General features: G+C 48.8%; 3 protein-coding genes across 5 annotated transcripts in view; 2 read left to right on the top strand and 1 right to left on the bottom strand.

The window, feature by feature from the left end:
• The first annotated feature begins 101 nt into the window (after positions 1–101).
• Positions 102–11,749, top strand: kif15 (kinesin family member 15). Of its 2 annotated transcripts, none has more exons than XM_062470202.1 (35): positions 102–268; positions 480–510; positions 739–925; positions 1,011–1,087; positions 1,187–1,224; positions 1,321–1,418; positions 1,517–1,696; positions 1,819–2,028; positions 2,117–2,242; positions 2,341–2,463; positions 2,887–3,040; positions 3,134–3,225; positions 3,343–3,552; positions 3,807–3,984; positions 4,089–4,227; positions 4,443–4,584; positions 4,714–4,887; positions 4,986–5,114; positions 5,207–5,312; positions 5,614–5,779; positions 6,017–6,167; positions 6,298–6,383; positions 6,518–6,596; positions 6,730–6,816; positions 6,897–7,001; positions 7,163–7,285; positions 7,495–7,641; positions 7,856–7,948; positions 8,137–8,301; positions 9,776–9,870; positions 10,177–10,243; positions 10,389–10,426; positions 10,515–10,647; positions 10,740–10,871; positions 10,999–11,749. In XM_062470202.1, exons 1-35 carry the CDS (start codon positions 247–249, stop codon positions 11,026–11,028), a joined length of 4,113 nt encoding a protein of 1,370 aa, XP_062326186.1. In that variant the 5' UTR covers positions 102–246; the 3' UTR covers positions 11,029–11,749. The 2 variants fall into 2 exon arrangements, with proteins under 2 accessions (XP_062326186.1, XP_062326187.1); XM_062470203.1 differs by having other exon boundaries at positions 2,887–3,046; positions 3,149–3,225.
• On the bottom strand, positions 11,567–15,037 carry rd3l (RD3 like). Its single transcript, XM_062470211.1, has 3 exons — positions 14,592–15,037; positions 13,689–14,013; positions 11,567–12,836 (listed from the first exon to the last, which is right to left on the bottom strand). Exons 2-3 carry the CDS (start codon positions 13,997–13,999, stop codon positions 12,476–12,478), a joined length of 672 nt encoding a protein of 223 aa, XP_062326195.1. The 5' UTR covers positions 14,000–14,013; positions 14,592–15,037; the 3' UTR covers positions 11,567–12,475.
• Positions 11,833–23,643, top strand: part of tdrd9 (tudor domain containing 9) — a 19,851-nt gene continuing 8,040 nt past the window's right edge. Inside the window, exons 1-20 of one of the 2 annotated variants that reach the window (XM_062470204.1) lie at positions 11,833–12,045; positions 15,953–16,047; positions 16,174–16,235; positions 16,389–16,610; positions 17,745–17,867; positions 18,183–18,263; positions 19,187–19,351; positions 19,439–19,542; positions 19,687–19,806; positions 19,910–19,994; positions 20,092–20,149; positions 20,265–20,369; positions 20,471–20,568; positions 20,651–20,782; positions 21,109–21,274; positions 21,479–21,542; positions 21,702–21,765; positions 21,864–21,908; positions 23,158–23,211; positions 23,525–23,641. In XM_062470204.1, coding sequence (XP_062326188.1) covers positions 11,915–12,045; positions 15,953–16,047; positions 16,174–16,235; positions 16,389–16,610; positions 17,745–17,867; positions 18,183–18,263; positions 19,187–19,351; positions 19,439–19,542; positions 19,687–19,806; positions 19,910–19,994; positions 20,092–20,149; positions 20,265–20,369; positions 20,471–20,568; positions 20,651–20,782; positions 21,109–21,274; positions 21,479–21,542; positions 21,702–21,765; positions 21,864–21,908; positions 23,158–23,211; positions 23,525–23,641 — 2,091 coding nt within the window. In that variant the 5' untranslated portion in view covers positions 11,833–11,914. Of the gene's footprint in view, positions 12,046–15,390; positions 15,453–15,952; positions 16,048–16,173; positions 16,236–16,388; positions 16,611–17,744; positions 17,868–18,182; positions 18,264–19,186; positions 19,352–19,438; positions 19,543–19,686; positions 19,807–19,909; positions 19,995–20,091; positions 20,150–20,264; positions 20,370–20,470; positions 20,569–20,650; positions 20,783–21,108; positions 21,275–21,478; positions 21,543–21,701; positions 21,766–21,863; positions 21,909–23,157; positions 23,212–23,524; positions 23,642–23,643 lie in introns of those variants that run through there. The other variant, XM_062470205.1, reaches the window with a different exon arrangement.

The raw sequence follows: 23,643 nt of genomic DNA, 5'->3' as shown, positions 1-23,643 counted from the left end.
CCAAGACACTGGGGGCGCTAAAGTTTTCAAACCCAGACTGAAACTATGAACGAGCCTCCTACAGTAGCACGAGAGCCTGTTTATTCTCTGGTAGCACCAGAGAAAGACGGGCTATGGTAGCACTGAACGTACCCGCCAATTTCGAAGATGTAAACAGGACTTCTCTTGATTTGTAAACTGGATAACTAGTTACCTTGCCATAAGAAGCCGTTAACTACCACCTTCGCCTTACCATAAGGAGCCAATATGAATACAACGAAGAGTAAAGGTAGTGAAGTTTCATCTTGATGGCTAATATAACATGATCCGATCCTGTTACTTGCTAATGCGCTAGTAGTGATATGCTAGCCATACAGTAACTTGCTAACCATGGCATCGAGCAGGATAAATTAGCCCTTGACACCGGTTTAATGTAGTTGGCCTGCTATAACTGGAATTATCTACAGTAATCAACTGTAACAATATATTTTGTTCAACAGATGCTGGGGATTCATCGCAACTTGCTGCCAGGTAAAAGTGGTTCCGCTGTTTTGTAGCTCTAGCTACGCACTACTAGCTCAGGTTTAAACCCGATCGGGATGTCTAAATATTATATTTCCTACAGATTTTATATCTAAAAGTTGAAATACCATTAATTACAGAGAACGTTCTTACGTTAGATACTTTATGGTTTTGTCATTCCACGTTCAATTGATTTGACAGTTTTCGTTACTGACTGATGATAATACTTTCCTGCAGTGGCGACAGTGATTCCATCAAAGTGTTTGTGCGGGTGCGACCTATGACGCAGGGCAGTGGCCTAACAACAGATGGAGATCACGGTCTCTGTCTCACGGTCACCTCACACAACACAATCCGCTTGCACTCCAAGCCAGAACCACGCAACTTCACCTATGATCATGTTGCAGACATGGACACGAGCCAGGTGGGTGATGGACCTGACTTGATACTAACCACGACTAGCAATACTCAAACAGTATTTCTAATGTTGTGCTTTCCCCATACAACAGGAGGCTGTGTTCTCGAGTGTAGCGAAAAACATAGTTGAGTCTTGTATAAATGGATACAATGGGACCATATTTGCCTAGTGAGTATATTTTTTTCTATGGCTTTACAATTTAAGAATGGAATACCGTGGCTAGATAAAGCATTGTGCAAACTATTTAAACTCTTGTTTGTCTAACAGTGGACAAACTGGTTCTGGGAAAACCTTTACCATGCTTGGTAAGAAGACAAAACTACTTCCCTATTTTAGATGATTAAAGTACTTAATTATTCACATCAATTCCACTGAGAACTTGACCTGAGTGTTCTTCCCAGGGCCATCTGATTCTGACAACTTCACTGACAACCTGCGAGGAGTTATACCCCGGAGTTTTGAGTACCTGTTTTTTCTCATCAACAGAGAAGTGGAAAAGGTGAGCTAATATTGACACAAAAAAAGCATATAAGATTGTAATAATTTCAGTTTGATCGAAGCCTGGATTTAAACAAGACGTTATTTTATGTTTATCAGTCCGGGAATTCCAAGAGCTTCCTGTGCAAGTGCTCCTTCATTGAGATCTACAACGAACAGATCTATGACCTCCTGGATAGTGCCTCCGCCAGCCTCTTCCTGAGAGAAAACATAAAGAAGGGCGTATTTGTTGAGGGGTCTGTTGAAAAGTTTGTCACGTCTGCAGCAGAGGCATACCAGGTAGATATGCATCAACATCGCCTACTTGATTTCAACTGGTTACATCAATGCAGATCCGCACCCGTCATGCAAGAACAGGTGGATATCGAAACATCAGCATTCCTTCGATGGCTCCCTTTCAGGTGCTGTCTACGGGCTGGAGGAACCGCAGGGTGGCCTCCACCTCCATGAACAGAGAGTCTTCACGGTCGCACGCCGTGTTCACCATGACCTTAGAGTCCAAGGAGACCGCCAACGAGGTGTTCAACATCCGAACCTCCCAGCTGAACCTGGTGGACCTGGCAGGCTCTGAGAGGCAGAGAGACACCCACACAGAGGGATCCAGACTCAAGGTAACGCGGAGCTCCCAGTGTTCCTTGTTGTCACGTTGCTCTCAGAAGTTATTTGTGACTCTCAAAACTTCCCCTGCTTCTTCTCCAGGAAGCCAGTAGCATCAACCGATCGCTTATGTGTCTGGGTCAGGTGATCATGGCCCTGGTGGATGTGTCCAATGGCAAGAGTAGACACATCTGTTACAGGGATTCCAAACTCACTTTCCTTCTTCGGGTTAGTGTCCAATCAGAAAATAGATTTTGCAGACTCTACTGTAGTACTTTTGTTTTCTGTATTCCATACGTGCATTTATAATGTGTTTACTTATCTAGGACTCACTCGGAGGAAATGCTAAGACATATATTATAGCCAATGTGCACCCTGGCTCCAAGTGCTTTGGAGAGACACTGTCCACCTTACACTTTGCCCAGAGGGCTAAACTGATCAAGAACAAGGTATGTGCTAAAAAACGGATTTTGTCTAAATGTTTGTCATCACCCAGTGTACATACGACATGGATATACAACATGACTGATCCTTTACCTTCTGATGAACTCTCCTCATGCGGTATTTCTACATCGCTTTAGATAGAAGAATCTGCTAAATGACTAAAACGTCAGTCTTACATTTACATTTAGTCATTTAGCAGACGCTCTTATCCAGAGCGACTTACAGTAAGTACAGGGACATTCTCCCAGAGGCAAGTAGGGTGAAGTGCCTTGCCCAAGGACACAACGTCATTTGCATGGCCGGGAATCGAACCAACAACCTTCTGATTAATAGCCCGACTCCCTAACCGCTCAGCCATCTGACCCCAGTCTTGCTACTGTCCCCGTGAACGTTTTTGAACGGAGTGGTGTGATTTGCGATTGTTCCAGGCCATGGTTAACGAGGACACGCAGGGGAACGTGAGGCAGCTCCAGGCTGAGGTGAAGAAGCTGAAGGAGCTGCTGGCCCTGGCTGGGTCTGTGCTCCCACACACGGGGGAGGACGGGAGAGATGGGGCCCCCGGAGGACCCCTGCCACACGCAGGTACGAGTCCACGTGAAGGCCTGTGACGGGGCCCCATGTCTGGCTGAAGACGTCTGGTGTTCATGGGCTAAATGCTTCATGTGTTCTCTCTAGATCACTCCATAGAAGGCCCACCTGAGGTCTCCTACAAAACACAGTTTTTAGACGCTGTGCGTTTGTGGAAGAGGCGTAATGATGACAAGAGGGTAGGACTTTGGATTTTGCAATGCGACCGTACCGGAACAAAAACCAGCCAGAAAAGAGTCACTTCATGAGAAAGTGTAAATCAATGAGAGTTGTGGTGATTTTTCCCCCGCATGCAGATGCTGCTCCAGAAAGTAGCTCAGTTGGAGGAGGCTTGGACCCAGAAGGAGAAGTTCATCCACTCCAACCGTATGATCCTCAAATTCAGGGAGGACCACATCTCCAGACTTGAGAAGAACTTCAAGGGGGGCCTGGGCCTCCTGTCTGACCAGCAGAGTCAAGCTCTTGTCCACCAACTCAAGGAGGAGATCAAGATCCTGAGACATCAGGTACAGTTGAATATGTTATGATGGGGGAGGCCTAGTAGCTCACCGGATAAGCACGCCTAACACGTAGGCTGAGGCCTGGGTTTGAATCTGGCCTTGATCCTTTGCTGCATGTCTCCCCCCTCCCTTTCTCTCTCCCTACCTTTCCTGTCACACTTAAAAATATTGATACAAAAAAAAAAAAAAAAATGTTTAATGACAATACTTTGATGATTTATATACAGTGATAGATTTTACTAATCCCTCTCCTCTTTCAGATTGAGCATCACCCACGCATGACCAAATACATGGCAGAGAACTACAGCCTTCGTGAGGAGAACCGCCAGCTCCTCTCCTCAGAGTCAGTCAGGAGGGCCGAGGAAGTGGACAGCCAAGCCGCTGCTGAGCTGGAGGAGGCCTTCCAGAAAGTTCTGGAGGCGGAAGGGTCTTCTGGGGGTAAGCGTGGGCAGGTGACACCACTTCTGAAATAGTCTGACCTTGTTATTGACCACAACCGGGATTGCCAGCAACACAATAAAGAGGAATGTATTCCTCCACAGCACAACCAGCCGGCTGTACGGCGACGGCTGAGAACCTCTCTGCCGTCTCTGTGGAGAGGCTGAAGGCCCAGCTGCTGCAGAAGCAAACAGAGCTTACTGCTACTGTTCAGGCCTTTGAGGAGCACAAGGAGGTCGCCAAGTAAGTGGGACTGAGTGGCTGACGAGGCTAGTCTATGCTAGGCTAGTCTATGCTAGGCTAGTCTATGCTAGGCTAGTCTATGCTAGGCTAGTCTAGTCTATGCTAGGCTAGTCTAAGCTAGGCTAGTCTATGCTAGTCTACACTATGCTAGGCTAGGTTGTAGATCTACATTGTTGTGGTCTCTGGAGTTATAATCATTGCATCTGGTGTTCCAGGAAGCAGATGTTGGAGTTGGAATTGGAGAAGAGGTACCTGGACAAGTCTAACAAGCATCTGGAGAACATTCTGGAGGCCACTAAAGCTCATAAGAAATTGGAGGTTTTTCAGCTGAACAAAATCCATGCGGAAACCATAAAGGTGCTAAAGAAAAATCATAAAAAATACATATCTATTACTTTTTTTTCAGTGAAGTTACGCCATTACATATCCAAGTTTCTGAACCCGCATACTATTCCAAGCTTACCGCACCACCGTTTTGTTACACAGATCCTCACCACCCCTACGAAGTCGTACAACCTGCGGACCCGGCTGGTGCAGCTGTCCAGCCCCGACCACCTGACCGGGGGGGTGGAGGACATGGACGGCATCCTCAGCGAGCAGCCTCCCCCCCAGATGGAAGACGTCTGCGAGGCTCTGACAGAGGAGCTGCAGCAGGTCCAGGTACGAGGCGTTCCCCGAGGAACCTCAGCGTTCTACCACTCACCTGGACGAACATCGAGCAGTTCCGTTGGTGACTTCCCCCTCCGTGTCTTCCCCAGGAGCAAGCCAGTCGTGTTCAGTCCCAGCTGGACGAGGAAGAGCTGAAGAACCGGAAGCTTCTGCAGCAGATCACCAAGCTGCAGGAGCAGGTGGCCCTGATGTCGGAGGACTCCGCCCGCCAGCAGGAGGTGAGGCGTCCGCTCTGGTTTGGGACGAGGAGCGCGGGGGCGGGAGAGGCCGTTCTGACGCGGAGCACTGTGGGTGTGTTTGTGCTCTCCAGCTGCTGTCGTGTGACCGGGCCTCCTGGGGGACTGAGAGGGGCAGCCTGCAGGAGAACGTCAGTCGCCTGGAGAAGAGCCTGCAGGAGGAGAGGCAGGCTGGGGAGGGTAGGTCAACCTGGGCTGCCCTTCACATACCTGGGCTGCCCTTCACATACCTGGGCTGCCCTTCACATACCTGGGCTGCCCTTCACATACTCTGGACAGTGCAGGAATGCATATACTATAAAACTGAATCTGGCAATGCTATTGATACACACACACACACACACATAGTTATGTGTAAAAAAACCCCAACAAAAACATTCTCAACATTGTGCTTTTACACTGCCGCTCAAAAACAGAAGACCCCCAAAAATATAGATTTTGTGTGTTGAATAAAGTATAAAGCGTTGACGTGTTTGCTCAGTGTTGAGCAGTGAGGTGCAGGACCTGCGCCTGGTGCTGCAGTCGTCTGACAGGGAGCTGGCAGCTGCCAAGAAGGAGCTGAGAGCCGGCCGCAGCGAGCAGGAGAGGGAGGCTGTTCAGCTGTCCAGCAGTCTGATCAGCACACAGCTACAGCTCGATAAATTCACGTATGTCTGCTCTGAATATCCACTACTGCATGGAAGGGAGTGTGTGAGAGCGTGTGTGAGAGAGCGTGTGTGAGAGCGTGTGTGTGTGTGAGAGCGTGCGTGTGCGTATGTGCTTTTGTCTTTGAGCTACAGACAACATTGACAACCCGCGGGTATGTCTGTCCCTCATCAGTATCTCGCCAGCTTTGTCCCCGTTGTGGTCCTGTCGCTCTGTCCTAACCCGTCCCTTCACCCCAGGCTGGAGAGAGAACAGCTCCTGGAGCAGCAGAGGTCTCTGCAGGATGCCCTGGACCAGGTGCAGGCGGAGGCCAAGTTTGATGTAGACCAGCTCTGGCAGCATCTGGAGGAGAAGCAGCAGGAGCTAGCCACGCAGCAGGCCCAGATCACAGTCAGTCGGCCCTCCTTCTTCACCCCACACCAGCCCCTGCCACCGGAGGGACGGGTGTGGGGTGTCTCTTGTGGTTTGGTTGTCGTGAGGCCGGGGCTTTTTCTGTCTTCTGATGTGCTGTGTGTCGTAGGGGCTGGCGGACGCCCTGCAGGCTGAGAAGGAGCTCACCGGATCTCTAACCTTCAAGCTGAAGGAGGACAAGGAATGCACTTCCAAGTCAGTTTTTAAAAAGCAGTTAGGAATTCTTCAAGTACCATCTTAATGAATGAGTTGATGTATTTGTTTTTTTATGAAAAGCGGAGAAATACTTTTTAAATGTTAATGGTTATGGGTGATGTTTTCTTCCCCAGAGAGCTTGTGCTGGTATTGGAGCAGAATTCAGTCCTAAGGAAGCAAGTCTTTGAGCTGATGGCACAGAACCAGCAACAGGTATGATATGTGTGGACTTGATTGTAAATGTTCTGTCCTTTATGGTTCTTTAACATAAATGCAGTAGTCCACCCAGATGCTATTTCAGTTTACATTTTCTGTATCCGTTCAAACCTTTCTCCATGTTTTAAAGGCTGTAAACATTGCAAGTCTTGAGCAAAATCTCACCACAGCCAACGGAACAATCACAAGCTTGGAGCAAAAAGTCGATCAAGACAAAGTAAGTCCCCCTACGACACTCTGCCTGTCATTTCTGTCTGGATTCACTGGACATCATCTCCTTTCCTCTCGGTTTGACAGGGATTTGTACTGGACCTGATCAACCAGACCAGAGACCTCCGCAGCGAATTGGGCCAGAAGGAGGAGAACTTGGCCCTCCTCTCTGGGGACATCAAGGACATCACGGTGCTGACTCATCTCAATTCTCACCATCACTAACCTTGCTGCTCTCTGATTGGTTGACTATGCTTGTTATTTCTTATTTGGGCTGTGCTAAGTGGTTGTGTAACATGGTCCTGTCGCAGGATGTTTCATAACGTGATGTCATTGTCACGCTGTGTGTTCAGGTCAAGTATAGTGCCGCCTGCTGCGAGAGGGAGGAGATCAGAGAGCACAGCTCCAGGATGCAGGCGGAGCTGCTGGACGTGAAGGAGGCTGCGGAGAGGAGGGTGGCGTCCAATCAGATCGAGGTAAGGGTCATCCTCAAACGCACACTTCTGGGTAAACAACGGGGCTGTGCCGACTCCTGATTCAAGCGTTTGAAGCTTTTTGATGCGTTCCACCTACACTCCCATACGTTTAACCCTTTTTCTCACATCCGTGTTTAACACACCAAGACAAACGTTTCTTGTGCTCCGTTGTGGACGGTCCCTGATGATGGTGTTTTTGTGGAGCCCAGCTGGAGGTGTTGCAGGAGGAGGTGGCCTACGCCACGGAGGAGGTGGAGAGACTCACTAAAGTGTTGGATGAGCAGACCGGCCTCCTCCAGGCCTCTCAGGACCAGGCAGCCCAGAACGAGGCCACCATCAAGGCCCTGCAGGACAAGGTGCCATGCAAAGAAAGAAACTATTCATTTGTGTTTTTTAAACGCTGACTCATGCACCCCAAATCTCCAGTAGGGGCTCTTAACACTGCCTGCAACAGCTTTGCTTAGCTGCAAGGCTAAGCAAGGCTTACACACCGTTTAATAACACAAAGCCAGAACCTTCTCAGTAATCTATTCTCACTGATGAGTTTTCCTTGTGTGCTTTGTCTTCCAGTTGAAACAGCAGGCAGACTTGGTCGAACGAACCGTCAGAAGTGACGACAACGACAACCCTCTGTCTTCAGTCACTCCTAAACGACTCCCACAGGTGACTGAGACCTGCATGGATTCTTCACACCTGAGTGTGTTCATTCAACAGACACATTTCACAAAGCTACATCCAGGAAGGGGCTGGGGGGGATTCGAACCTTTGTCCTTGTGAAGGATAGTATACCCATGAACGTATCGCCAGGGAGACGTTATTCAGAAGAGTGATGCGTTCTGCTTGTGTCTCAGACGCCGGCTACGCCCCACAGCTTCAGCACAGACCTGTCACAGCTGCTGGAGAGCCAGGAGAGGGAGCTGGAGAGCCGACGCTCCTCTATGATGACCATGGAGGTGTTGCTGTCCGAACTCAACGCTGAGAGGACCGCCAAGAACGAGGAGATCCTGAGGCTCAAGGTGTGTGTGTGTGTGTGTGTCAGGGTTTTTTTTTTTTTTTTTTACAACCTGAGATAAGTGTTTCCCCTAGGTTTACAGCTTGGGGGGGGGGGGGGGGGGGGCGACCATGTAGAGACAGAAATGACATGCCGTTGTGTAAATAAGATATATATATATATATATATATAACATAAGGCCATTTAGTTTGTTTAATAAAAGAGCAAGCTATAGACCTGTTTTTATAATAAAGATAACCTTAAATGACTTATTTTGTGATCGGGCGCTATATATATATAAAAGTATATTTTTTTTGGGGGGGGGCGGGGCGGGGCGCCCCCCTAATATAATGGTAGGGGAAACACTGGATAATTTTGAGATGTCTGTTCTTTTCTAGCAAAAGTTACTGAGGGGGTACACGTTATATCAGGTGAAAAACCAACCTGATATAATGTGTTTCCCCTCTGTAACTTTTGCTAGAAAAGAACAGACATCTCCATATTATCTCAGGTTGTTCATTGTGACCAAAAGAACACAGAACATAACACACATGATGGCAGGAAAGACCTGCATGTTAGGGGAGGGGGGTACACATATCAGGTGAAAAACAGCCTGATATAATGTGTATCCCCACTCTAACTCATATGGTAGACAGGTGAATAAAGCGGTTAATTGAAAAGCCATATTAAATTAAAACAGAAATCACGTTAGAGGGCAGGGACGGGGGCAGGGACGGGTTAGCAAAGACAGGGCATCCTGGTCAGACCACACCCACAGAGAATGGGCAGATGGAGGTAGCCTAGATTAAAGGAAAAAATATTGTTCATAAACCTGCATGTGATGTAGTCACATAGCTGGGCCTATCAGTGTAGCTAAGGTGCATGGCAATATGGAACTTTGGAAAACACTGTCGATTAATCCACAATACTAAACGACACATTAAACAATTCACACGTCGCCTTAATTTAACAGACAAATAAACGTATTTATGTAGATAAATGAGTCCCCCTTGTTACTATGGAAAACCCTGTCGAGTCTTCCACGTCGCTATTTGTTCCATTTAAGGTGTGAATTCGAAGTGCAGCAGTTAAACTCTGCTTATCTGAGTGTACGCACGCTCCCGCGGCCAGGGGATACAAAAAATAGTGCCTTGGCACGACACCAGCATGATGCCACCCAGTATGTGACTTTAGATAGCGTGCCGGCTTTCTGGAAACAGGCGCAACAACGTCGGTGTCTCGTGTGGGTAGTCCCGCCTTAACACCTCTCCCTTTTACATAGACGTCGATTCCACTCTGACTACCTCCACTGCCGTCTTATTTCCGGTATAACAATGAACCACCATTTCATGTTGTTCCCTTTTATACAGACTTGCGGAGCAATAAGCCACAACATTCCTGCCTCGAACATGCTGTGTAAGAAGGGATTAAGTCTGCATGATACAGTTTGATGTAAAACTTTATGACATCTCAGTTGTGTGTTTTAACCCCCCCCCCAGGCCCAGCTAAACAAAGACACGGAGAGAAATAAGGCACATGGTCTTTTAGACCAGTTGTGCACCAAACAGAATCAGACGAACAGAAACACAAATGGGTAAAAGTTCATTCATTATCACATGAATTATTGCAAACCAGGGGCCTATACTGAGAAGCAGGATTTGGGGTTAGCGAGGTAACTTCAGGGGTAACTTGAGATTTCAGTTTCACAACGGTGGCTCACTTCTTAGATTTCCCTGGAACGTTTTTGGCTTGACGAGTGCTCTGTCTTGCACCTGAAGTCCCGTCATTTTAATTAAGAGAAATAATTTTGCACATCCTGTACATTAGAATTGAATGAAACTCTGTTTAATCAAGGGGAAAGTTGTGAATGAATCTTAACCAGGTATCTTTTGATCCCTAGTGCGGTTTTGAACGAAGCCATTCAGCAGTCCATGCTTAAAGAACTGCAGGAGGAACGGGTAGAAAAGGTTGGTCCGTCTACTAACAAAAATACAAATGTCTCAGAGAATATTCCCATATTATTATATATTATATCATAATTATTATAATAAGTTGAAAACAAAAACGTATTTGCGTCTTTATGGAGATGGTTCTGCTTTCGTTTCCGTGCAGAGTACAATACTGCAGCGGTTCACTGAGACACAGGAGAGGTAAGCCTGAACCCAGTTCCACACCTTCACCCTTCCTGTCATGCTACTTATGTCGTGGATGAACTAACTGCGGGTGATGCCGTTTTAGACTACAGCTCCAGGAGTCCATGCTGGCCCAGTCCCAGACCTGCGTCCAGGAACTGACCAATGAGCTGAGGAACCGCTGCCTAGAGGTCAGGGAGCTAACCCTGAGGGGTCAGGACCAGGAAAGACTACTCCAGGTGAGAACGGGGTCAGGCTCTTGGGGGTTTGATTACGAAGCGAGACTCTGATGAACGCGGCTCACTGACACGTGCCATCGCTGACTCAACAGGAAGTGGAGGTTCTTCGGAAGCAGGTGGATCACCTGTCGGAGGAGAACGGCAAGCTGGTGGGCCATAAGAACCACAAGCAGAGGATCGAATACTTGGTGAAGCTGAAAAAGGAGAACACCAAACTACAGGAGGTAACGTTGTCTGTTTGTCTCTGATCTATCCATCACTTTCGGAGATTTCTACCTCTCGGGAGGTAGACATTTTGAAACAATCAATAGACTCATAGTAACTTACTTTTTAAATGTATTTCCTTTTAAGGAAAATGAAAAACTCAAGACAGAGAAATGAGCCTTATTCGGGACCATGCTTGAAGTCCCATCCCACGCAAAGGATGCTCATTGGTCGTTCAAGCTTTCATGGCTGAACCAACATGTACGAGGACTGCTTTGGTCAATACCTTTACATGGAGTCAAATGTGACATTTTAAGCATCTGCTTTCAAAAAGAAAAAGAAAAGGTATGATTTTATTTTGTGTATGGTGTCTCTATGAGGCTGGCCCACTGTCATGTAGAATTGCTTGACAGTCTACCTCAGCAGACTCCAGAATGCTGTGATAAGCGGTCATCCACTGTAGAAACTGTAATTAACCTGGGCTTTTGTCATGTGTTTTGCATCATACACCTTTGGTATACATACTTTGTGTTCTTTTTAAATGTTTCAACTGTCTTTATTGAGAAATTATCATCCAAATTATCTTGATATTAATTTCTGTCCAAATGACACTTTCACCACAAATGTAACTTTTTATAATGAATGAAAAGCAAAAAGGGTTGCACTCTTTCTTGTAATCTTGTTGCATAATCTTTTTTTTGTTATTTCATGTCTGATTCTCTTATGTCTGTGTGATTATCTAATAACATCCTTTTTGTGTTTAGAAGAAATCTTTCAAGTCTATAACTCTTCTCATTTCCTATACATTGCCCATGTACATAAAACATACTCTATTGAACTGTTCTAGCCTATGCTGTCTGTATAACAATTTTATGACAAATAAAAACGTAATATTTTAGTTATGTATTTTATCAGAGCACAAGATAGTTCGGCCATGCCCACATTGGAACCTCGGGGAAACTTCCAGCAGGTATATCACGTGCACACGTTAATAGCTGAAGTACAATTGGCTCTCTTATTTAGGATCCTACACGAGCCTTGGATTATCGGGAAGACTTGGAAGATGGAACCAGTAGTACAAAAGCACCCATTAAATATGAAAGCAATAACGGCAGAACAAATAACAGAATGGTTCACTTTAGGGACCCAATTTGCAAACATTAGAATAACAGATGAGTCATCAAAACAGAGCAGGTAAGAAGAATGGTTTTTGTGTGTTTGCTAGCTACCTCGCGCCATCACGCATTTTTCCCAGAAAGATGGCTAGCAACTGCTAGTTAACGGATTAACTGAAACTATTTCAATTGCACGTTAATTTGATTGAAATATCGATCACATATTACAAGGAAAATCTGTAGTACAATCTGTTGCTATCGTTCCTATAGTTTCAGTTCTCTACTGTCCTTATGTTAATATTCACATAATTATTGCAGTAACTTTGTCTGAATGTATGACAATGGGAAGGATTCATGAATTTCACAATGATGCCGTATTCCTTTTTAGAAGACATTCCATGTCCCTTATGATAGTGGTCAGAGGTGGCTTGTGCAAAACGCTGTAATGCAATCACATAATTATTCAAACAATGGATTGTTTCATATAGGGCCTAGGCCTAGAAACGCTCTTACAGTGTTGTACTGTATGCCTCGGACGATTTAACAGGAACCGGGTAGTAGTAAGGAAAGTTCCAGCCCCTTTGGGTGGCAAATGGAGCTGAGCGCCTCATGGCCCGGTCCACGTAACCAGATATGGTTGGGATCTCTTCTCGCGGTGGCTCGCCACAGTTTGGCACAGTAGGGGTGACGAACCCCTGCTTCATCTGGTAGCGGTTGGTCCAGGATTCCATCGGTTGACGGACCGCTGCCTGTGGAAACTGCTCGTCGCCTTCTCCCTCCTCTCTGTTTAGGAAGTCATTTAGCACCTGCTTGAAGACGTAGACCAGTTCCCAGGGCAGAACATTGTTGGTCGCTAGTACCTCACGAAACCTGAGCAAGGCATGAAATGAGTAAAGTGACAGTTAACTCTTCGAAAGGTCCACGTTCACATTTTACAGTGTTAGTGAAATAAAAGTGCTATCAGTTGACAAACAAGCTTGACATCGAGTAGGCTATCTTTGTCATGTTGTTCCAATTATGCTCTTTACCCTTTTTCAGAGTTGACTCTGTACATGGCAAAGAAAATATAATTAAAAGCAAATGAGTCATGCTGAGTGTATCCATATAATCAAGTTAACTTGTTGGGTTTACTGTTGTTTGAAATGTGATTATGCAAACATCCTATCACCAGAGGATTGCATGACAAGTTCTTGGGAAGATGTAGTGTCACTTTTCCTGGTGGTGTAAATGAACTGTGAAGATTTCTGTGACAGTCATGATGATCAACCATGTGGAAGGGGTTACAAAGCCATCATCTAGCCTGTTTCCATCATACCACATTCACCAGACTGCTTCCCTTTTCAGCTTTCCAAGTCTGCAAGAATGAAAATAAGCCCCCTTACAAATGCCACAAACCCTACACCTACTGTACAGTATGTGTTGAGGAGGGTTTGGATGGTGTTGATGCAGTTAACCCCCCCCCCCCCCCCCCCCCCGGTAGTTTCTGCCTGTGCTCATCCCCATAGGGTATCCTTCACCTTGGCATGTTCACACTGCATCGCCTACTTCTCTGACGGTAACACAACATGGCTTCCAGGACAGCTTATATTCTCCCTCATCATGTTGTCGGCTTTGCCTAGCATCAGCCTCGCCTGGTGTTCTGTGTTAGTAGCCTGCAATCACCAGAACAGAGCCAAGGCTACTGTAGTCAGTGGCGACGGGGTTAGCTCATCGACCACTCACCTGGAGAGAACAGTGGCCGTGTGGACTGGCTGGATCTGGGCGCACAAGCGTTCCAGTTGGAGGTGTTCCGACGGGGGGATCAGGGTCCGTAACCGGGGGTAGTTCTGGAGCCAGCGGAGCCCCAGAGCACTGTGGGCCAGCCTCTGCTCCAGTTCCAGTTCCCGGGCCAGGCGCTCCTTCTCCTCCAGGTGCCACAGCAGCTCCCTGATCAGCATGCGGCTGGCCGCGGGCCCCGGGGCGAGAGACATGCTCTCCGCGTGGGCCCGCTCTCCCTCCGCACGCGACCATTTCATCCAGCCGAACAGGGGCATGACCTAGATTAGACCTGTGGAAACCAGATGAGGCACAGCTTGAACAATAGACGATTGAAAAATTAAAAAAGGTGGAAAAATGTTTTAGGAAAGTTTGACTAATCACTTATGTAGTGTTGTGCGTGTAAAATCCTTGAGTAGAAAACCGCATCATCCTTCTTGTTGCTCAGCCGACCTCGGTTCCCTGTCCTTCATAGGAGCTCTGAAAGCTTTTGGTGTCTTTCCCACTGATGTGAGAATGCCCCCAGGTGTGAGTGTGGGGTAATCTCCTCAGTCTGATGGGTCTGTGCCCCTCACACCTGAGCTGCAGACAAATGACCCAGCTGTAGGGGTCAGAGGTCAGAACTAGAGGCTGCTCTGCTTCTGGCTGACTCAGTGGCTGCTGTTGATTTCTGTGAGGTCATCAGGCATTGTCTTTTGTGTTGACATCTTTTTGTTTATGCTTCATATATAATTATATTTTAAATTCACAATCCCCTATTTCTCTGTCATGATTGTGTTTTTTCCAACTGATACATTTCATAAGTCTTAGAACAACTGAAGGACAAATTAAGCTGAAAAAGGTTCTTGTAGTTTCTGGTTTGGTACTTACCGCTGCCGAGTACTGCAGTGAGGAGCCTAGGAAGTGAGAGAGGTCTGATAAGGACAGACTGATAGACTTCTTACACAGTAGAATCTCTGCTTCTCTTTCTCCAAGTGTCAGACCATGTAGCCTTCATCTCGTGGCTCCCTGTAAGATGCTCAGACACGGGTTAGGCTACATCCTCCTTCATGAACGTTCCTCTCCAAGGCTCTTCTCCTCCCAGCGGCTGAAAGAAAGGTTCTTCTCAAACCCTTCTGTCGTCTAGCAGCGCTAATCCCAATATCATGCCGTCCTTTTCTGGGAGAAAAAGCTTCTCTGGCTTCTCCAGGCTGGCGTAACTTGTCCTGCTCCTCTCTTGTGAGTCCTTCCGTCCTGTGAAGCGTCTCCAGTGGAGCCCCTGCTCCCACACTGCCCTCTGACTCAGCTGGCACCTCTCTCCTCTCACCTCGCCTTTCCTCTGCGCCGCTCTGTCGGAAGATCAGCTGCTTCGCTGCTTGTGCGGGAGTGTGTGCGTGTGATTGCGTGCCCATATGCATTTGTGTGTTTTTCAGCTTGTGTGTGTGTGAGGCAATGCCTGTGCATAGGAATCTGAGAGAGCGGGAGAGGGAGAGAGAGAGTGTGAGAGAGAGAGAGAGGGAGAGAGAGAGTGTGAGAGAGAGAGAGCTGCTCCCAGCTCTGACAGTGTGTCTGTCTGCTGAGCTGATAAAGTCCTCCTCTCGCCCGGAGAGAGACAGACACGACTGGGGCTGCTTTCTCTGCCACGCTGCCCCAGGCCTGGATGGGTCGGCCAGGGAGAGAGGGCAGAGGAGGGAGGGAGGGAGAGATGAGAGACTTGGGAGGAACATTAATTTGTTCGAGAGAAAGAAGCGGGTGAGTTGTTATACAGAACGGATTCAGATAGAGTGAAAAGAGAGCGATTTTCAGTCCAGTCACTCTTGACAAAAGCAAACTCAGTGGCCTTACAGAGGACTGTGTTTTTTCAGGAATACTTATTCATGGTGACAAAGCTAGTGTGAGAAATCCACCCTCCGTGCCCAGTAGCACGACTGCTAAGCAGAGGAAAAACAAGTTTTTCTGCCTGGATTACTGTCTCACTAAACGGTGCTGCTATCAGCTGCCCTGGAGATAGCTTGATTACCACATTCAATGCAAAAAGACGACAAATATGACTGGGGGAACCTTCTCCTTTTTAAATGCATCCGTACACAGATACATTTGTACACGTCACAGGCCTTAATCATGCCTGTTCATAAAGTTAAGCATGTCAAAGGAGAACATGAACGAAACACGTTTAAGCCAGAAGCCAGATTGTGTGTCTCGCTGGCATGCCCTGATGGAATGTGTTTGCTGCTACGCATGTTTTCCTCTAGTCCTGCACAGAACCCCCAGGATCAGGACAGCCCCAGGAAACAGGACTCCCGAGGCGGACCGCCGAGCAAAGCAGGAAACGCACACGTCTCGGGTGGTGAGTTCTCCATTCCTGCACTTGTGAACGTGGTCGTCACCAGGAGAAGGTGTTCTCTGAACAACACAGAAGAATGTGAGCTTCTGTCTGCATGTCTCTGTGTTACATTTCCTAATCCCTCTGCAGATGGACCGGCATTGACCAGTTATGAGTACCCTAACTTGCCTATTACTAAGAACCGACAGGAGGTAAAAGCCCTCTATGCAAACACACACACACACAGGCTTTTGCTATGTCATCATCGTTCCAGACCAGAGTTCTCTACAAGAATGTTCACCAGTTCATAACCACCTGGTCCATAGTGCATGTGTGACCTGGTGTGTGTGTGTGTGTGTTTCCAGCTGATCTCTCTGATAGAGAACAACCCTGTGGTGATCATCCGGGGAGCCACGGGCAGCGGGAAGACCACCCTGCTGCCCCAGTTCATCCTGGACTACTACAACGAGAAGAACACCCCCTGCAACCTGGTGGTCACCCAGCCCAGGAAGATCGGAGCCAGCAGCATCGCTCGCTGGGTTGCCAGAGAGCGCAAGTGCACCCTGGGAAGCATCGTGGGCTATCAGGTTGGTGAACGACCCACACAACAAACCCCCCAAAACGGTTTATTTATTAAGTATTTAGATGTGGCATGTTCCCTGTGCTATTCATAACGTGGATTTTTTGGGGGCGAATTTAGGAAAGAAATGTAAGAAGTGAGATGGCAGCATTTAGTTTTTCTCCGTGTTTATGTGGATCAGTAGGTGTCAAGTCTCCAGTGGGAGTGCTACCCTTGATTGATTTCCGTAAAGAAGTTGACAGATCTCTCTCAAAGGCAGGCGTGGGGTGGACAGGAATCCATGCTGCTCCCAGGCTGTTTGTGCAGAGCGTTTTGAAAAGGCAGACTCGTCTAAATATAACATCTCTGCTGCTGCTGCTGCAGATTATAGGACGGGGTGATGTCGCTGGCAGTCTTGACAGTGAGCGGGGAGTGAGATACTGTTGGGCAAGGGGACCCGTTATACATGACTGAACTATACTGTGTTAGATTGAGCCACACATCTGTTTTGCAGAGGGCTCAGGGCGCTGACGAGTGCATAACCACCATCATGGTTGTTATCCGGCTGATGTCGGAGCGAGTGTATGTTTTAGAGAGCCCTCCATCGATGTCTTTTTGAGGACAGCTGGATGAACTGATGGGCTGTAGGCCTTGAGGACCTGTGGAGAGCACAGTGGCATTATCTGCTCTCACAGGGACCCTCCCCTCCCAGCCCTGCCCTGAGAGAGGCTTTTATCCAGGAGTTCTGGTCTGTCGCTGGCCTGAGGGAAATGAAGAGGATGTTCATACTTCTCTCTCTCTCTCTCTCTCTCTCTCTCTCTCTCTCTCTCTCTCTCTCTCTCTCTCTCTCTCTCTCTCTCTCTCTCGTCTATCTTTTAGTCTCTGGAGTGATTGAAAGTAATATGGGGGATGAGTTTGAGATGGAGTTCAAGGACTTGAGAGCATCTCCTCGGGCGGGCATGGATGTTTAGACGGCTCTCGTTGTGTTTTCTACATGAGTCATGTTGTGCTCTGGGTTTACCAGAGCAGGTGACGTCACAGCTGCAATTCCCCAATACTATAACCTATACCTTCCTACGAGATTGTACACTTTTATTATGTTCGTACCTGTTGCGTACACGCTTTGAGCCGTGTGTACAGCGTGTGTGTGTGAATGTTTCAGGTTGGTCTGGAGAAGATGGCCACTGAGCACACCAGACTGATCTACATGACCACAGGAGTGCTCCTGCAGAAGCTGGTGGGGGCCAAGAGCCTGACTGAGTTCTCACATATCTTCATAGATGAGGTGATAATGACATCACTCAAATGTCATATGAGGGAAATGATGGGCTGCTTAGCTCTATAAGATAAGATAATCCTTTATTTGTCCCACAGTGGGGAAATTGTAGTTTGCAACAGCAGCAGGGTACAGTATGGTTCCACAGAGGCCGGTGTGGTGTAGTCCCAAGCAACAAGTATAATATTTAAAAGTACAAACATACTGACTTATTGACAGCTTTAATATATGTGTGGGAATGGACAAATTCAGTACACTGTAAGGACAATGTAGAGAACAGATGTAAGGGTTGTGCTTGTGGTGAGCTGGGTAAACGTGTTCCAGGTTCACGAGCGGACCGAGGAGCTGGACTTCCTGCTGCTAGTGGTCAGGATGCTGCTGCGGTCCAACTCTCGCTTCGTCAAGGTACCGTAACCCTCGCCCTCTCCCTGCACCACCTCACTGCACCACCTCCCTACTTCACATCCCTGCTGCCTCCCTGATATACATCCCTGCTCCACATCCCTGCTCCACATCCCCACTCTACCTCCCTGCTACACCTCCCTTATACACATCCCTGCTCCACTTCCCCCTGCTCCACATCCCTCCTCCACATCCATGCTCCACATCCCCACTCTACCTCCCTGCTACACCTCCCTTATACACATCCCTGCTCCACTTCCCCCTGCTCCACATCCCTCCTCCACATCCATGCTCCACATCCCCGCTCTACCTCCCTGCTACACCTCCCTTATACACATCCCTGCTCCACTTCCCCCTGCTCCACATCCCTGCTTCACATCCCTGCTCCACATCCCTGATACACCTCCCTGTTCCACCTCCCTGCTCCACCTCCCTGATACACATCCCTGCTACACATCCCTGCTCCACATCCCTGCTCCACCTCCCCGATACACATCCCTGCTCCACATCCCTGCTACACCTCCCTGATACACATCCCTGCTACACCTCCCTGCTACACCTCCCTGCTCCACATCCCTGCTACACATCCCTGCTCCACCTCCCCGATACACATCCCTGCTCCACATCCCTGCTACACCTCCCTGATACACATCCCTGCTACACCTCCCTGCTACACCTCCCTGCTCCACATCCCTGCTACACATCCCTGCTCCACCTCCCCGATACACATCCCTGCTCCACCTCCCTGCTACACCTCCCTGCTCCACCTCCCCGATACACATCCCTGCTCCACCTCCCTGATACACATCCCTGCTCCATCTCTCTGCTACACATCCCTGCTCACCCTCCTCCAATCAGAAGGGGGAGCCCTCATTCAGTAGCTCCTCACAAGATTTCTTGCACTCTTTTTCTGCTGGCCTGTATAGATCATCCTCATGTCAGCCACCATCAGCTGCACGGAGTTCGCCGAGTACTTCGGCACCCCGATCCGCAGCCAGATGAACCCAGCCTACGTGTTTGAGGTGGAGGGGGCCCCCTTTGACATCGAGGACTTCTACCTGGATGACATCCACAGCCTCGTCCCCTACAGGGTGAGGGGGAAGGATGAGATTGAGAGTGTTACTTGTGTTTGTGGAAGACGCCTGCTTATCTTGTGTGTGTGTGTGTGTGCGTCGCAGGTGGAATCCCCTCATCCAGACTCGCTCCTCATCACGGTGGAGATGTACAATATTGCCGTTGGCCTCATCCAAAGATTTGATGAGATGGAGGCCAAAGATGAGAGGTTGGGAATCAAGATGTTTCCAAAAACTCCAAACTTCAATTTCAAAACAGTTCCAAATCTCTCGTTACGTTTTTTAAAAACGCGATAGTTCAGCGCTCTCATCCCTCTCTTCTTCTCCCCATGCCGACGTGTGTGCGCGGGCAGCCGGACAGAGAGAGACGTGAGCCTGACTCTGCCGGAGCGCGGCAGCGTGCTGGTGTTCCTGCCGGGCCTGGCTGAGATCCACTACATGCAGGAGGCTCTGGCCAAGCTGGCGCGCAAGAGGTGGGTGCTGTCCTGTGTGCCGTCCTGCGAGCATCGCATCGTTCTGCTCCGGTGTGTGTTTGGTACCGTCTCTAACGGAGCATGTTGGATTGGAATGTTCCAGACTGCAGGTGTACCCTCTCCACTCTTCCGTGACTCTGGAAGAGCAGAATGGCGTGTTCTTGGTTCCCGTTCCAGGGTACAGGAAGGTGAGTCCACAGGTTTATAGTTATCACGGTTAAAATTGTGTGTTTCGGCTGTCCACAGTGTGTGTGTGTGTGTGTTTGTGCTCGTCCATCTCCACAGATCATACTGTCAACCAACATTGCAGAAAGCTCAGTCACTGTTTCTGATGTGAAATACGGTAGGAGTTTAATCCCTTCTCTTCTGTGACTTATGTGACTTAAGTCCTCTGGGGACCACTGTTGTGGCCTGGCCGTGGCTAACGTGTTCTCCTCATGGTGTGTGTTTGGTGGTAGTGATTGACTTCTGTCTAGCACGACACTTGATCTGTGACAAAGAGACTAAGTACCAGTCCCTCTGCCTCACCTGGGCCTCCAAGACCAACTGCAACCAGCGCAGAGGTACTGTAGTACTGGACCACACTTACCTCATGTCCAGCTGACCTCAGACCTAACACGACCAGATCTGATCCCTTCTGTAGCCCTCTCTTTCTCTCTTTCAGGCAGGGCAGGGCGAGTTTCCAAGGGCTACTGTTACCGCCTGGTGTCCAAGGAGTTCTGGAAGAACGAAATCCCAGACTTCTCCATTCCTGAGATGCTGGTGAGAGAGAGCAGAGTGTCTTCATCCCGTGTCGGGCGCGGAGCCCGTCTCATCATTCACAGGTTGTGTGTTGTGTCTCCAGCGCGCGCCCCTGGCCAACAGCATGCTGAAGGTGAAGCTGCTGGACATGGGCGACCCGCGCTCCCTGCTGTCCACCGCCCTGTCGCCCCCCAACCTCGACGACATCGAGAGGACCGTGCTTCAGCTCAAAGAGGTGCCCGCAGGGACGCCAGGCCCCTGGACGGATGTGTCGATGCTCAACGTCATGGAGGCACCGCAGCCGTCACCAGACAAGCCGTGCTGCTTGTATCATGTCTTAATTACCTGTGTGGAGTGGCGAACACTCATCAGTCACTTCACATCAGCCGTTTGGGATCCGAAGTGCTGCGTCAGGGGCTGTGTGTCGGCTAGCGTTAGCTCTTTCAGCGTGTGTGTGTGTGTGTCAGGTGTGATGGATGTAGGGCAATTCCGTTTGACGGAGTGTATCGGATGTGTTTTCCCGAAACGTGGATTGTTTGTTCTGTGTGTCGTCCGCTTCAGATGGGTGCGCTATCTGTGAGCAGCGACGGGCCTGATCAGAAATGCTTCGACGGAGAGCTGACCTTCCTGGGCCGGGTGCTGGCTCACCTCCCCCTGGACCTGCACCTGGGCAAGCTGATCGTGCTGGGCCACGCCTTCGGCAGCCTGGAGGAGTGTCTCATCATAGGTCTGTCCACCTCGCAGGGGGGCAGTGGTCTGCAGGCCTGGTCCTCAGGGACACCCTGTCCTGCATGCTTTAGATGTTTCCCTCTTCCAGCACGCAGGATTTCAAACGAACAGGTTTTCATGAAGCTCTGCAGAAGCCTGGTAATGACCCGTTTATTTGAATCAGGTCTGAGTCTCTCTCTCTCTCTCTCTCTCTCTCTCTCAGCCGCCTCCCTCTCTCTGAAGAGCTTCTTTGCCATGCCTACCCTACAGCAGCTGGCAGGTTACAGGTGAGTCTACATCGCCAGTGTGGACAGTGAGAGCTACAGCATACTGGATATAGACAGTTAAGGATCGTCCCTAGATCCAACTGGGAATCTGTATAGCAGGCATCTTTTTATTCTGTCTGTCACATTTTCAACTTTTTTAAATGCATTTTTTATTTTCAGGAGCAAACTGTCTTTTGCACATGGTGTTCCAAGTGATGCCATCGCTTTTGTCAACGCATTTAAGGTGAATTTATATCACACACAAGCTGGCACCATTATTGATCACACGCCTGATGATGCAGCGACGTGCTGTTTACACTGCCTGTGTTGTCTTCCCACCAGGCTTGGCACATGTCCAGGAGCAAAGGAGAGCTGAGGCACCCTAAGGTGAGAGACCTGGATAAAACACACCTGTGGCAGAGATGTGATGGTGTTTCTAAAGTGTATACAGGCTTGTGAATCATCTGTGCGTGCGGTGGATGTGTAGTGTGGTGGATGTGTAGTGTGGTGGATGTGTAGTGTGGTGGATGTGTAGTGAGGTGGATGTGTAGTGAGGTGGATGTGTAGTGAGGTGGATGTGTAGTGAGGTGGATGTGTAGTGAGGTGGATGTGTAGTGAGGTGGATGTGTAGTGAGGTGGATGTGTAGTGAGGTGGATGTGTAGTGAGGTGGATGTGTAGTGAGGTGGATGTGTAGTGTGGTGGATGTGTAGTGAGGTGGATGTGTAGTGAGGTGGATGTGTAGTGAGGTGGATGTGTAGTGTGGTGGATGTGTAGTGTGGTGGATGTGTAGTGAGGTGGATGTGTAGTGAGGTGGATGTGTAGTGTGGTGGATGTGTAGTGAGGTGGATGTGTAGTGAGGTGGATGTGTAGTGAGGTGGATGTGTAGTGAGGTGGATGTGTAGTGTGGTGGATGTGTAGTGAGGTGGATGTGTAGTGAGGTGGATGTGTAGTGAGGTGGATGTGTAGTGAGGTGGATGTGTAGTGAGGTGGATGTGTAGTGAGGTGGATGTGTAGTGAGGTGGATGTGTAGTGTGGTGGATGTGTAGTGAGGTGGATGTGTAGTGAGGTGGATGTGTAGTGAGGTGGATGTGTAGTGAGGTGGATGTGTAGTGAGGTGGATGTGTAGTGTGGTGGATGTGGATGTGTAGTGTGGTGGATGTGTAGTGAGGTGGATGTGTAGTGTGGTGGATGTGTAGTGAGGTGGATGTGTAGTGTGGTGGATGTGTAGTGAGGTGGATGTGTAGTGAGGTGGATGTGTAGTGAGGTGGATGTGTAGTGAGGTGGATGTGTAGTGTGGTGGATGTGTAGTGAGGTGGATGTGTAGTGAGGTGGATGTGTAGTGAGGTGGATGTGTAGTGTGGTGGATGTGTAGTGAGGTGGATGTGTAGTGAGGTGGATGTGTAGTGAGGTGGATGTGTAGTGTGGTGGATGTGTAGTGTGGTGGATGTGTAGTGTGGTGGATGTGTAGTGAGGTGGATGTGTAGTGAGGTGGATGTGTAGTGTGGTGGATGTGTAGTGAGGTGGATGTGTAGTGAGGTGGATGTGTAGTGTGGTGGATGTGTAGTGTGGTGGATGTGTAGTGTGGTGGATGTGTAGTGAGGTGGATGTGTAGTGAGGTGTGTGTGCTCTCTGCAGGATGAGCTTCAGTGGGGCAAGGAGAACTGCATCCAGATCAAGAGGATCAGAGAGGTACAGGTTCTACTCTGGGCGTCACGCGTGGGTTATGATTAAGAGGAACCGGGGGTGCCCCGGTAGCTCACAGGAAGTGTATGTACCGTGTAGGCTGAGGCCTTCCCGCAGTGGCCTGGGTTCAAATCCTCCCTGGGCCGTCTACACCTCTTCCCCTCTCTTTCTGTCACTGCCAACCTTAAGATCAACTTTTATTGTAAAGTGGAACATTTATCTGGGGCTTTTTTTTCACCCATGCTGCAGCTGTAAAAGCCAAACATGTATAGGCAATGTACCGCCGGGTGACCCCTGACCTCTCCCGACTGACCGACAGGTGGCTGAGCTGTACGAGGACCTGAAGAAGAGAGTATCCCAGTTCAACATGCACGTGGTGGAGAGCCCCGCACACATGGACTACTCCAGCCACCACAAGCAACAGTTCCTCCTGCAGGT

This window comes from Osmerus eperlanus, chromosome 9 (assembly GCF_963692335.1).
Source record: "Osmerus eperlanus chromosome 9, fOsmEpe2.1, whole genome shotgun sequence".
Lineage (NCBI taxonomy): Eukaryota > Metazoa > Chordata > Actinopteri > Osmeriformes > Osmeridae > Osmerus > Osmerus eperlanus.
Note: the sequence above shows the minus strand (reverse complement) of the source record. Positions and strands in the feature narration are given on the sequence as shown.

Coding starts and splice junctions, on each gene's coding strand:
- kif15 (XM_062470202.1), top strand. CDS start 247: ATGAATACAACGAAGAGTAAAG. Junction 1,697..1,818: donor CTGCAGCAGAGGCATACCAG/GTAGATATGCAT, acceptor GCTCCCTTTCAG/GTGCTGTCTACGGGCTGGAG. Junction 4,888..4,985: donor AGGAGCTGCAGCAGGTCCAG/GTACGAGGCGTT, acceptor TGTCTTCCCCAG/GAGCAAGCCAGTCGTGTTCA.
- rd3l (XM_062470211.1), bottom strand. CDS start 13,999: ATGCCCCTGTTCGGCTGGATGAAATGGTCGCGTGCGGAGGGAGAGCGG. Junction 12,837..13,688: donor ACGGCCACTGTTCTCTCCAG/GTGAGTGGTCGA, acceptor TGCCTTGCTCAG/GTTTCGTGAGGTACTAGCGA.